Here is a 14372-nt window from a genome sequence, read left to right as displayed (position 1 = left end):
TGTTTAATGCTCCCTTGATTTGGCTCTTCCCAAGTGATATCTTGAGCTATACTATCTTGTGCTTCAACACTATCCTCTAACACAACATGTTCATCAAACATGCGAAATTCTGCATCATATTTGTCGTTCCTTCTTATGAAGTTGTGCAATGTCATACAAGCAACAATGATTTGATTCGTAGTATCCAATGAAAAAGGAGGCATGTTTCCTAAAATTTTCCACTTAGCTTTGCAACATCCAAACGATCGTTCAATTGTGCTTCGAAGGCTAGAGTGCATATAATTAAACAGTTCATTTCTCCCTCTAGCTCTAGGCCCCAATCTAAAATGAGGGAGATGATACCTTGTGGTTTTGTAGGGACCCATGTATCCCATAAAGATAGGATAACCAACATCAACAAGGTAATATTTTTCTGCAAAGACAATTCTAAAAATTATTTATATAAGAGTCACATTATTGTAACATTTTAAAAAAAATAGATGAACACAAAAATTACTAAATTGATAGGTCATCTTGAAGAAAAAAACTATTGCAAGGAAGTAAAAATAAATAATTATGAATTAATGATGGAAGCAAGACAAGTTGAAGATGAAATTATTAATGGTTAGTGAAAAGATGAGGAACAAATTGGAAGATGTCAGTATGAAGAAAAGGAAGAAAAAATTATAAAAAAACATGCAAGGAAGAAGAAGCAAAACAACTATGAAAAAGTTACCTGGTTATTGTATTTGTGCGCTGCAGTTTGTAAACATTGTAAATAATCTTAAGAAGAAATTATGATTGTAGAACTTGAAGGGGTTTAACATATGAGAAATGCTAAGGATAAACCCTCAAACACACTCTTTTGACACACTCCAATAATAGGAAGCCACCTCACCTCAATTTTTTATTCCATTACCTAGTAATCGGTTGTGCCAGTTTTGAAAGACAGACACACGTTGTTGCTTTTTTTTTTTAAAATTCGAATTTAATTGTTGTATCATCTTCTCCAAGACACAAATGGTGTCTACCGATTTGCCATGAGAAACAAACACAGTACTTTTTATTCTTCATCTTTGATGTGTTAAAGTTAATGATAGATCTAAGTGCTAGCAAGAATTAATTTCTACCAAAATAGTTCTTTGGCTTTTCCAAACATAGTACCAGATCTGAACAAGACAAAACGTGTTGCTGCTTCACGTGTTACAATGGTTTTTGCGTTACCAAAAAATGTTCTTTTTCAATTCAGTCCATCTATTTCTTCACTTTTAATCTCACCAGCAACTACCTAACCCAGTAAACCAAAACAGAGGATTTGGCCATGTGTTCGTCATTTCCCACGACATTGATGAAACCTTGAACACCTTGAAATTGAACATCATCGTTTTCGTAAGTTTGTTGGGTCTGCGTTTTTTTTTTTTTTGGTTAAAACCCAAACAACATGTGATTAGTCTCGTGAATAATGTTCGATATTGCAGAAAAAAGGCAACCTTGTTTTGGAGTTTGTCAACATCTCAAAGCTTTAGGAAGACGAATTTGAATCTTGGTTTACAATGAGATGGTGAGTGGAGAAGATGAATGGTTAAAGCTTAAACAACAAAAAAAAAAGTTTAATAATTCTCAATATTTTTAATACATTTCAATTTCATATCAGGTTGCCGGTTAATTAAACAAAGGATGGGGATGACGTGTCAACATGTTATTGGAGTGTGTTTGAGAGTTTGTCCTTAGCATTTCTCTTAACATATATATAAAAATTATGTACAGTTTGCTAAAAAAAAAAAAAAGAGAGAACAAATTATGTTTGTTATTTTTATCTTTAATGATGTTGTTACGTGTGTTACTAAAAAAGATAAGTGTACACTATCTTTCTCAATTCATCATGGCAAAAGATAAGCGGTGCCGGCCAACAGATAGTTTTCTTTCGTTCAAAATATAATTAAAAAATAGGTTTGTAAAGAAGTGGAATGGGGGAGAATCGAAGGAGGTCCCTTGAATTCCATAAGCTCCGTGATAAGCCTTGTGTTAAGCTAAAAAATTGGGCTTATTAAAATATAGTAGAAACAACTTATGAAATTACGATAAGCTATTTTTATTGATTTACCCAAACGCCTTTAAAAAGACTTATAGGAGTAGATAAGCCAACATAAGCTTAAAATAAGTCAATTCAAACGGGGCCTTAATTATCTCAAAGGTTAACTCAGTTGGTTCGAACCCCAAACATCTCACTTCTCCACATTTAAAATGTGTGAGCTCTATCCACTGGACCAAACAAAAAATATGCTTAATTGCATCTTATATTTTGTTAAAACAATAAAAAAATTAGAATAATTTTTTTTCCTGTAGAATAATGATTAAAGACAGAGGGATTATCATACTTGTATTTTATTAGTTTACTTCTTATAAATCAACGAATATCTTTAAAAAAAAAAAAAAAAAATCAACGAATATCCTTCGAAATAAACCTCTCAATTTTTTTTGTCATATTGCGGTCCTTTATAAAAAAAAGTGTTTAGAACACTCAATTTTTAGATTTATAATATTCTAGGAAACGTTTAGGCTCTGTTTGCCAATATTAATTTTCGAGCTTATAACTTATGAGTTCATATGACCAAAACCTATTTGATAATAATTTTTTAAGGAGTTATTGGGTTTTACCAGCTTAGTGTTTTTTGATAATTACTTCATCTAACGTTTGTGTCAATTGCTTTCATTTTTTCTCTCAATTTTATTCTTATTATCTTAATTGAAAAGATATTAACTACAAATAAATTTTATGTCATTTCATATTTAGTATTATTTAGTTCAACTACTTACCATATCAAACACTAAAAATTTAGTCATCGTGAATTTAACTCAATTAGTAGAGACAATGTATAGTATATGCAATCCGCTGTAATTTCATACCTTATCATTTTTTTTTTTTACAAATCATATGTTATTAGCTATTCGCTACTCAAAGTTTCTAAACCAGTTCAAAATATTCAATGACTAATATTTTCAAAAGTTATAGTGAACATTTAGGCATTTAGCTCATGCCAGCGGGAATGGATTTCCTGCTGTGGAAATCTCTACAGTTTTATGCAATCTTAACATCAATATCATTAAACACTTTATCTCTTTTGATTTCTCCATTTAATTCTCTATGCTTTTATGTTTTTCCAATGGTCATGATTTCATTGGACTCTGCTTAACTACAGAGAATCCAGTCCCCATGCTAGCCTACATAATTAGAGTTGTCCCAGTAATTAAACAAAGTGTGGCTATGCAGTTTCGGTGTTAAATATGAACGTGAGGGTAGGAAAAAAAAATGTAGAATCATTGATTATACGGTTGAAAACAATAACTACGTTTAGATGAAATCTACAAGTATTCTCCACATAGCAAATCATGTTCGAAACTAACAAAATTGGTTATTGTGTGGTTGAAAAGAATTTCCAGATCAATTTCTTTCCGGAAATTCTTAAACAACTTGGATATGTCTCATTTAAGAATTTGCTTAAAAAAAACTAGATATGACAGCATTTATAAGGCAGCATGGCCAGACATAACAAGGTGTAAGTGTAACCATTAAACTAAGGTCATCTTGAATATTCATTTAATGTCATGAGGAGGCATAACTGTTTTTTCTCATTCTTGGTAGTAAACTAGTTATGGTCTAGAAGAAGAAGAAGAAAGTTTCATGATAAGCCTAAAAGTTTGGTAATGTAGGTTAAATCAAGATTTCACACCCCACAAGTCATAGCTCTGAACATTACTATACATTGTCTCTATTAATTGAGTTAAACTCACGATGACTAAGTATTAATAGAGACACTTTAGGGTGAGGTAAAGTCTTCTAAGTATTCCGAGTCCAAATATTTTTCTTTGCCTTCAATTGGTATACTATTCCCTTATTCTGAAATTTGGTACTAAAAAATGAATGACATATATACAAGTCCTCTTATCATAATAGTTATCCTTTTACATATTTTAGTTTTAGTCCCCAAAACTAAAAAATTCAAAACAGTTTCCAAAACTGTAATTTTAAAAAATAGTTTAGCAAAAAAGTTATTAATTTTCAAATTTTTAAAAATTAAAAAAGAGTTTTTGAGAAGTGTTTCAAACAAGCTCATAATATTGAAAGAGACATAATGTTATGTAGTGTTCTTGGTCATTTTCTTTTTCCAAGACAAAATGATCTACAGCCATCAAATTATTAACTAATAGTACCATGTTAAGTTATGCACTTTGTAGCTTGTGGAAATCACGGCCGAAACGGTTGGCAGTGAGTTTTGCAAAACTGAGTGTTGTTAGAAAAAGGAATTTCTGGTGGCAAGAACCACACCTTTGTTTCTAAGCCATATATTGCAGGCATAAGATAAGAGCATTACATAGGTGGTTAACACAGTTTTTAGTTGTAGGGAAATAGAAGGGAGGAAGAGATTAAAGTCAATTTTTCGCAAGGAGGAAAGCAAAATCCTTCCTAACTCAAATTTTGCAAAATCCCTACTTAACATGTAACTTAAAAACTATAAAGATATAAAATGTAGATTCACTCTTTCCTTCCCGGTCTTTGTGAACCAAACAAAAAGAGGGTTATCTCCATGGTTCTATATTGAGGCTAACAACTACATTTGACCTTAGCTATACAACATTATCAACTTTAACCATTCTCTTATTATCAGTGGCACAAAGGATAGAAGAAGTGGCATGACAGAAATGGCTTTCTTGCTTTGTTCAAATTACTCGGGCCACCGACTCCAGAGTGGTTTTCTTGATTTATTCATGCATTGGTTAAAATTTATGTGGTGAAAACAATGTTCCTGGTCAACAAGAGAATGCGTCGGCTTCATCCACCAGAACCTAACTTAGTTGGTCTAAGAAACATGGAAGATGCTACTAAAAGCAAGGGGTGTAGAGTTTTTGAAAAAATTGCACTGCAAGGCACAATTTTGGTACGGTTTTGCAGTGCAAACAATTTCTTCCAAAGAGATGAAATCACTAAACAAGAAAAGCAAAGATTTTTACTTCAGGTTATACGATAGACATGGATGAAGATATAATATTGATGGCATGTGGCTTTTTGAATGATAATAGTAGAGCAAGAATGTTTCTAATGTAGGATGTTAACCTAAGAAAGAAATAGAAATCTTCATTGAGTGATCTTTGTTCAACATGGTTGATTAGCATCAGTGGCTCGTTGATCTGATCAGTGGGGTTTCATCAGTTCTGTTTAACTTCATCTAAAGAATACCATAACTTGTTTTGACAATTGAACTTTCGACATGATCAAAGCTACAACTTGTGTGGGCAATATCAAGGGGATTTTTTTTTTGAAACAGCCAATATTATTAAATCCAGCCGGCGTAAGACACACCAAGTTGAAACAAAGGGAAACAATTACAAGGTGCCGTATATATGCGGAACACCCACCCACAGATACAACCCGAATATATGAGGAACCTACACCCCGAAACATAACCAGCTAAAAGCCCCTACCAGCATCCCTAAAAAACCGAAAAAAGCAACCCACAGAACCTGTCAAATAGCAGAAACAGAAAACCAAAACCTGCACAACAAAAATTGGCGCACAGCTGGCAGAACAAAACAACAGAAGCGCTGCAACTCCCAACCAAACCCACCGATGACTGAAACTACCAAAAACCGCAACCAAATCCGATATTGACACTGCAGGAGCCCAAAAACAACAGACAGCAGAGGTAAGAAACACCATCCCTATACTACCTCTTGAGGCAATACTTGGGGTTCCAGCACCATTCGTAGTACATACAAACCGGGATATTGATCCTATTGAACGTCCATCGCCAAGATAAAACCTTGACTTCCTCTATAATATCCTCCGCTTCTACCGCTTGATTATTGAAGATACGGTTGTTCCAAGCTTTCCATAAAATCCAAATGGTGGCATGCCAAATAAGCCAAAGACCTCGACGTATCTTTTTATTCCTCTCCCAACCATTCCAGCATTGACTCATAATGAACATGATGAAATGGAAATTTTATTTTAACTCTATTTTATCCATCAATTTCATTCTGCTCTCCAATGCGCTCCCCTTTTCTTGCTTTGGTTGAGCCAAAAGCCTATTCAAATTTTACCAATCTAGTGAGAAAATGGCTAGGATCGATGTGGGTGTTGGTAGACGGTGTTCCTTTGATAATTGAAGTGTTTAAATATGGTATGGTCTTGCCCAAAACTATGTATCTATGATTTGAGCTTAACTATATACTTGTTAGGTTGTTCTCTTTTCCATTTTATTTTGAACCACTGCTTCCATGATATATGAGTAAAGAGAAATGAATCGTGCTGTTAAAAAAGAGGAACAGAACAAGTTAAGCTTGTCAAAATGTATTTTTCATGTAGTTTTTTTTCTTCTGATTTTGCAGGGTGAAAAGAAGGCGACCATCATTCAAAATGTTTCTTCTGTGATAAAAGGATCAGAAGAACCTGATTGCCAAGTTCTGCTTGGGAACCATAGAAATGCATGAACATGCGCTATTGATCCCGGCAGTAGGACAGCTGTCCTACTTGACCATGCTCGACAATATTTTATTGTGTTCAGGGTGGAAGCAGAGGAGGACAATTGTTCTCCGCAGTTGGGATGTAGAGAAATTTGGCATGGTGAGTGTCTACTCCAATATGGTGGTTGTAACTGTAACTTAATGACATGACAGATGTTATCTTTGAAGGTTTTTGCAAGCCTATACACAGGTGTAAAATGGAAAAGAGCTTTTCATTAACAGACTTTCAGACACTGAAGGATGATGAAAGAAAGAATTACAGATGAACGATTTACAAAACAATTGTTATCATATAAGTTATAAACTTAATTCAGATGCTCTTTGGCAATTCAAAAGTAACAGTATCTCACTGTATTGTTTTTTGTTGTCTCCAAATTATCTGCTTATAGTTTCATCTTTTAATTTTATTAACAAGACTTATAAGAGATAAAGAGAAAAGACTGATGGTATGCTCGGGGAAGAGTAATGTTATTATTGTATCAAACAGAACTGGAATACATAAAAAACCTGCAGTACTAAATATGAAAGTTCTAGTCTGCCAAATCGCTTCTGCGTCTCAGAATCTCAACGCCCAAGTAATCAACCGGACCCTGAATAGCCACATGAGGCTTTCCAATCTTCACACGAACAGCAGATATCTCTTTGTGAATAGTCAAAGTAGAGATTGCAATTTTTTGGGCCACTGATTCCAGAAGGTTTAGAGCTGGTCCTTCAATAACTTCCTTAGCTATGCTGCATCAATCAAGTATGTATGTTTAGTTTAACATTGAAAAGCTACACAAACATATGTTTGGCTCGAATAATTACTGTTCTTTTGGGAACAAAGGTTATTGAAAATAAAATTAAGCGTTTATCATTCTAAAACAGAAGATAAAATACGGTCAAGCTGTTTTAAAATAAGCTATAAGTTGTCTTAATAAGCTATCATTGAGTTTATGGAAATAAGTCTGGATCAGCTTATAATATACTATTTCCAAAAGCTCTGGTAAATATAGTTTCACAATGCTTGTGTCGGTATATAAAATGAAATAAATGAATCCAAAGAAACCCAAAGTATGTTGAGAATGTTAAACCAAATTAATCACAAAATATTCAGAAATACAATTCAAAATAACATAGACACAGTGTGTGGTCTATACCATTATAATTTATTTATACAAGCATATAAAGAAAACATCAAAATTTAATATCATAAAATAAAGTGGTGACTGACAGATATATTTCAGCGTAACTGAAAGTATGAGATAAATGATCAGAAATTCCAGCTGGTTTAAGATCCATCCAAGCATCTATATCTACAACAAACTTCTGTCCAAGGGTATTTTCTTCCTTTATTGCTCCATGAAAACCAAAGAATGTTAATCCCTTAAGAATCAGTTTATCTCCACCTATTAACGCATCCATTTTTTGCTACTGCAATTAAATAAAGAAACTCTGAATTAAACCTAAAGTAGTAGAGAGAGTTACGAGTGTGGAGGGTGCATGCAATGGCAAACAACGAGGGATAGATGGGAGGAACTCAGCGCAGAGAGAGATATGATATTGATGATTGGTAACACAGCAACTCAATTATTAAGACGAGGATTCTCATTTTAAAACAACATCAAATCTACTATTTTGTCATCAAATCATTATCCTCGTATAAAAGGAATATTTTAAAGCAATCATATCATTTTTTTTTATAACATGTGACCCACTCATTCAATCATGCTCGTTAATCGTATATTATTCAAAAGGAAATAATATAAATTAGGTGGAGTGGAATCCAGCTAGCTGCTCAGACTCAACTCAAACCCCAACTTACCGTCCAGCCCATTTTTTTAAGGAATGTTTCTTTGTTGGCTTAGGCATTGTATTACTCTTTTTTTTTTTTTTTTTTTATTTAAATTAATATGGTAAATTGATACAATACAAATTCAAAGTCGCTAAAAATAAAATAGATGAATCTACCAACAAACTCATAACATTCATGTTAATAACATAAAACTATATCTATACCTATATAAATATCACTATATCTAAATACGTAGAATATTCATATTTTTGGATATGTAATGTTGACGACACCAAAGTTGATTTGATTGAATCTACTTTCTAAATATATGTAAAAAATAAAACTTAAAATATACACATTGGCAATTGGAATGACTAATTACACAATTAAATCTAAGGTTTTAAATTCACAATTTTGGCACAATATACACCTTTTTTTTTTTTGACAAAAGCACAGTATACACTTACTTCAACAAAACTCACCCTTCATTCAAATATAAACTTAGCCAATTCCAAATACCCATTGTTTTCAAAAGCTATGGAGAACATTTACATTGCAATTAACTCGTTTCCGACACGTAGCTCATGCTAATGTGGTGACGTCTCATTTAAGAATTTGCTTCAAACAAGTTGGATTACCATTGGTAATCCATTAGCATATTTAAGAAAGCATGGCCAGACATAACATAACATGATGTAAGGACTGAACTAATGTCATCATTTATTGTCATGAGGAGGCATACACACTTTATTTGGTAAATCAAAATATCATCCACGTGAAATAGTAAAGATTAATTTCTCTAGAATAACTGAGATCGATTTAAGGAGTTGGTTTCTTTCTCCTTCTTTGCTAATAGTTTAGTGCGCTGAAATTTATTTTATATAAATTGATTTTACAAAACTAATTTTAAATAAAAAGTTAATTGAATCTAAAGTGATTTATATTGAAATTTATTCATGTGAAAGTCGTTGAACCATTAATTCGAGGCTAAAAATCAATTGTAAAAGCATAAGGAACAAGTCCTAACTACAAATGTACTAACAAAAATAATTTTAAAAATATAAAATTTAAGTTCATCATTTTTATCCATTAAAATATCGCTCCTTTCCATTATTATTTTTTTGAATCGGCAAATATTATTAACCAATAAACCCGTGCAAGAAGCACTAAAAGCTTGGGTGAAAAAAAAAAAAAAACATACAAAGGAAAATCTGTTGCCACAAAACAACTGCTCGAACAAAAACCCTTAAAAAACCACCCCTAACAAAAATACAACCAAAAAGGGTAATGCAGCAGGCACATACCAATGACAATCCACACGCATACCCGTGCGTCAATCACCAAAGACAGCTAAACCTCCACAAGAGCACCCTAAACACCCCATGGCCAACAAGCAGCCGCACCTCAGGAAACCCCTAAAGCAGAAGCAAACAAGACAGCAGCAAACAATACTAGCCAGCAAAACCAACACAAACGCAGGGAGCTCCCCAAAAACCTGCTACTCAAAACACCTAACAGCCAAGCCTACCCCCACACAGCAGCAGCACACCAAACAACCCGTCCTACCACTACTACCACCCAGCATCAAAACAACTGCGCCCCTAACCAAACACCCCCAGCCAGACCCTCTGTTCCACCAAAAAACAGTAGGGGAACTCCTAGCAGAGACACGACAGCAGGCTCACGACACACCAGAACCGGCCTCAGACAACTACAACTGAAGCTAGGCGCGCAGCCTTTCCCTTTCAAGACAAGCATAGGGATTCCAACACCATTCGTAGTAAAGGCAAACCGGAATCTTCGTACCATGCAACAACCACCGCCAAGACATAACCTTGATTTCCTCCACTAGCTCATCCACCTCAAAATTGGTTTCATTAAAAAATTTACCATTTCTAGCTTTCCACAACACCCAAGGTGGATTTTCACCACCCCTTTTAGCATAAGGTGGATTTTTCGGCGGTCCAAGAAACAAAGCTAGAAGTGATAACTCCGGCTTTATGTTATTCTCTTTGGGGTGGTGAAGATTGTGATTGGGCGTTTAGAGCGTCGGAAGGAAATAGTGGTGGAATTCTTTCTCTTTGGAGAAAATCAAGCGCAAATTTTCGATTTTCTTTTCAAGGGGAAGGATATGTGGGGGTGTGCCTTGAATGGGGGGTGAAGAAGAAGAGATGTATTGTGGTTAATGTTTATTCTAAATGTGATTTGGTGGCTAAGAGAGGATGTGGGAGGCGTTAGTGGAGGAGCGTGCTAATAGAGGTGAAGGGGCGTGGTGTATTCTTGGAGATTTTAATGTGGTGTGCCGGAGAGATGAAAGAAGGGGAATTAATGAAGAAACTTCAAGTGGTCAATTATTGGAGATGTATCTTTTTAATAATTTTATTGGTGAGATGGAATTGGAAGATCTCGCTCCTTCCCGTGTGATGTCAACAACTATATGCACGACCACAACATAATGACTTTAGTGGTCTCCGCAGCTACATTGCATCTGCATCAACTGCATTTGTCTGCAATATCAAAGATCGCAACGCAACCACACCCCTAATTTTAATTCACTATTATCTCCCCTAGCCTACTCTCAACCAAAAACAAAGCATTGAAATAAATCTCTCCCCTCTCCTTCAATTATAATCTCAGCTATACCAAGATATTTTACTCTTTAATTTGGCAGTTCAAAAATAACAGTATCTCACTGAGTTTTTTTGTTCTGTGGTGTCCAAATTATCTGCTTATAGTTTATATAGTATGCCTAACTTTTTCTTTAAATTTATAAGCAAACTGATAAGAGATAAAGAGGAAATAAAGATGGTGTGCTCAGGGAGGGAAGAGTAATGTTATTACATAAAACAGACAGAATTGGAAGACGTAAAAAACTTGCATTAGTAAATACGAAAGTTTTAGTCTGTCAAATCACTTCTGCGTCTCAGAATCTCAACGCCTAAGTAATCAACCGGACCTAGAATCGGCACATGAGGCTTTCCAACCTTCACACGAACTGCAGATATCTCTTTGCAAATTGTCAAAGTAGAGATTGCAATTTTTTGGGCCATCGACTCCAGAAGGTTTTGAGGTGTTCCTTCCACAACTTCCTTAGCTATACTGCATCATTAACCTTGGTTAAATTACAGTAACCAAGTGTTTATAGCTCTGCAAACACATGTTTGGCTTCTGGAAATAGACTGCTTGTATGTTAACAATGCATGAATTATTCAGTAATGCAATTCAAAATAACAGTGATATGCACCAATGTTGGACACATGTTTCATATCAAGATGCCTTAAATGCTATACTTTAGATTGAAAGTGTGTCCAGTAGCACACGACACCATATACCTAGTTGCATTCAATCACTTTTATTTTATTAAATTATTATCGATGTCTACGTGTCATTGTTGTGTCATGTGAAGCACATTGACAACTTTCTTAAAGATATTGTTTAAAGAATCTTTTAAAAATAAATATTGTCTTAAAAATACAAATCAAACACGTAAAATTAATAAATTACAATTTTCTATGCAAAAATTAGCACTTTTGATTATTTAAACAATGTCCTATGGACACTTATTCAAAAATTTCTTAATAAAATATATGAATTGAGAATCAACATATACACTTTCATTACAGATAAAAATCTTAAACTAGTTATGATGATCATGAAATATAGTATTTCAACATATATAATATTTCACCTTCATTGATTCATCTACTCCTGAAAAAACTAAAAATGATCGTGATGTAATCAAATTCACTGTTTTTAACTCAAAAAATTATTTTTTATACATTTGTTTGAGTTTTTTTTTTGACAGAATATATTTGTTTGAGTTGTCATATATGAATATCGGTTACTAGCAAATTATTACTTAGTAATGAAATTATGAAATTCCAGACCAGAATAATAATGAAAAAATATGATAATAATAAAGTGGTGAATTTGTTGTGACTGACCGATATATTTCAACGTAATTAAAAGTATGAGACAAGTTATCAGATTTTCCAGCTGGTTTGAGATCCATCCAAGCATCAACATCTACAAAAAACTTCTGCCCCAGCGTCCTTTCTTCGGGTCTTGCTCCATGAAAACCATAGAAAATCAATCCCTTCAGAATCAGTTTGTCTCCTGATATCACTGCATCATAACCTTCCATTTTCAAATGGAGAAGATTTGATTTGTTGGAAGAGAGTGAAGTTCTTTAATTTTAGTATTTTCAAAATGATGATGATATGTATGTATGATACTCAAAAAAATGCTTGTTGATAAGATTCTGTTTTGTTAATTGTTACACATGTCGATTAAATTCTTATTTTAAAGAAATCACGTGATTTTTTTTTATGACAGATCACGTGAAATGTAGAGTCTAAATTATTTGACATAAGTTACAGCCACACGTGAAAAGTTTAGGTATCATGTCGAACCAAGCAGGATGGCGATGGATACTTATAGACACCGTACTAGAATGTCCTTTCTCATACATGCATTCCTAAAGAATATGTAACCGAATTGTATCTTCGTGACAATAACTTTAGTGCTTTTCTCGATATCATATGTGCACCTTAATACTCATACCTACATTCATTATCCGCATTTTAATTATGAAAAGACAATAAAAATATCACAATTAAAATAAAACTATTGTCCAAAAAAAAAAATCGTAGTGTTAACCTAATAAAAAAAACATTCAAAATATCCCTAAAAAATTGTATACCAACAAGAGGAATCAGTTACTATATTAAGGAGTTTTTAGGTTTAGGCTTAAATAGTTAAGTAAATTAATTAATTAATTATGCATCAACAATAAATAAATTATTTATCATATTATATAGGGTTAATATATGTTTACCCCCATGTAATAGTAGCGATTTCCGGTTTATCCACTGTAAAAAAAAAAAAAAAACTGTTTAAATTTCAACCCTGTAATTTGAAGATTTTTTTATTTTGGACCTTCATGGCATCAAATTACAAAATTTAAGGTACTTTCGACCCTTGTAACGTGAGAGAATTTCAGTTTACCCCCTGCTATACCATCGATATTTCAGTTTATCCCCCTTCCATATCGTCGATTTTGTACGGTCAAAATTCATGAATGTCAAAAACCAAAAATCTTTAAATTACAGGGTTGGATTCTAAACAAATTCTTTTACAGGGGTAAACTGGAAATTGCTAATATTACAGGGGGTAAACATGTATTAACCCTATTATATAAATATGTATATGCGGGTTGTGAAGATGGGCACCCTTAACCTTGTCCATACTCATTTAAATTGGCGAGTAATTATCCAGCACAAACCCAAATCTATGATAGCAGGGATTTACCCTACCCATCGTATTTTTTGCAAGTATCCTTCAAGACTGACTCCAATTATCATTCCTACCAAGCACGAATGCATGTATTGGTCATTGGGGGCAATTGCCCCATTAACTTAATTAGCAAGACTTTAATAACTTTGGTTTTGCCTCCATCAAAAAGTAGGTAATGCCCCACTAAATCAGTGATTTATTAAAAATATTGATAAAAGTTATAATGAATATTGCATATTCAATTGTATATTTAGTTTTTTTTTTGACAAAATTGTATATCTAGTTATATAGTCAGTTTTGATGACGTCCCTCGTAACCAAAATAATTGAAATAGTATAAAAGGTGAATTGTTTAATGATTGTTTGGTCATGAATGTTGCCATATATCTTAAATTTTTAAAACATAGAATAATATAATTTTGGTAATCTCTAAAAAAATTAAGATAAATGTAATTATATTTTTGTCACGTCAAAGTTTTGATCATTTAATTTATTGGTGTGAATCGGATTTTCTCAATACATTTAATATGGGAGCAATTCTTACCTAGACATAAACCCAAATAAAAAATATTTGGGCACACATACACAAATGAAGAGAATTAAAAAAAAAAAAATTAGTCACGTCATTTTTACTTTTATCTTAAAAAAAATTTATCTATGTGTGTGTCAAGACATTTTTATTTGTATTTGTGACTATGTTAGACTTTCTCTTAATATGGTTGTATTTTCATTGTCTCATCAAAATGTTATTGGATAGATTTGATCGTTGAATTGTGCAAATGAAAGAAAAATCATCAATTAGA

At 33.2% G+C, this 14372-nt stretch overlaps 2 protein-coding genes across 2 annotated transcripts; both read right to left on the bottom strand.

The window, feature by feature from the left end:
• Nucleotides 1-6777: 6777 nt before the first annotated feature.
• LOC25499508 (dihydroneopterin aldolase 2) lies at nucleotides 6778-8199 on the bottom strand. The gene is made up of 2 exons (XM_013594785.3): nucleotides 7715-8199; nucleotides 6778-7233 (listed from the first exon to the last, which is right to left on the bottom strand). Exons 1-2 carry the CDS (start codon nucleotides 7903-7905, stop codon nucleotides 7032-7034), a joined length of 393 nt encoding a protein of 130 aa, XP_013450239.1. The 5' UTR covers nucleotides 7906-8199; the 3' UTR covers nucleotides 6778-7031.
• Nucleotides 8200-11057: 2858 nt separating this feature from the next.
• Nucleotides 11058-12546, bottom strand: LOC25499506 (dihydroneopterin aldolase 2). Its single transcript, XM_013594783.3, has 2 exons — nucleotides 12220-12546; nucleotides 11058-11374 (listed from the first exon to the last, which is right to left on the bottom strand). The coding sequence occupies exons 1-2, from the start codon at nucleotides 12417-12419 to the stop codon at nucleotides 11173-11175; spliced, it is 402 nt and encodes a 133-aa protein (XP_013450237.1). The 5' UTR covers nucleotides 12420-12546; the 3' UTR covers nucleotides 11058-11172.
• Between the last annotated feature and the right edge of the window lie 1826 nt (nucleotides 12547-14372).

This window comes from Medicago truncatula, chromosome 7 (assembly GCF_003473485.1).
Source record: "Medicago truncatula cultivar Jemalong A17 chromosome 7, MtrunA17r5.0-ANR, whole genome shotgun sequence".
Classification (NCBI taxonomy): Eukaryota; Viridiplantae; Streptophyta; class Magnoliopsida; order Fabales; family Fabaceae; genus Medicago; species Medicago truncatula.
Note: the sequence above shows the minus strand (reverse complement) of the source record. Positions and strands in the feature narration are given on the sequence as shown.

Coding starts and splice junctions, on each gene's coding strand:
- LOC25499508 (XM_013594785.3), bottom strand. CDS start 7,905: ATGGATGCGTTAATAGGTGGAGATAAACTGATTCTTAAGGGATTAACA. Junction 7,234..7,714: donor AGTTACGCTGAAATATATCT/GTCAGTCACCAC, acceptor TGATTGATGCAG/CATAGCTAAGGAAGTTATTG.
- LOC25499506 (XM_013594783.3), bottom strand. CDS start 12,419: ATGGAAGGTTATGATGCAGTGATATCAGGAGACAAACTGATTCTGAAG. Junction 11,375..12,219: donor AATTACGTTGAAATATATCG/GTCAGTCACAAC, acceptor TTAATGATGCAG/TATAGCTAAGGAAGTTGTGG.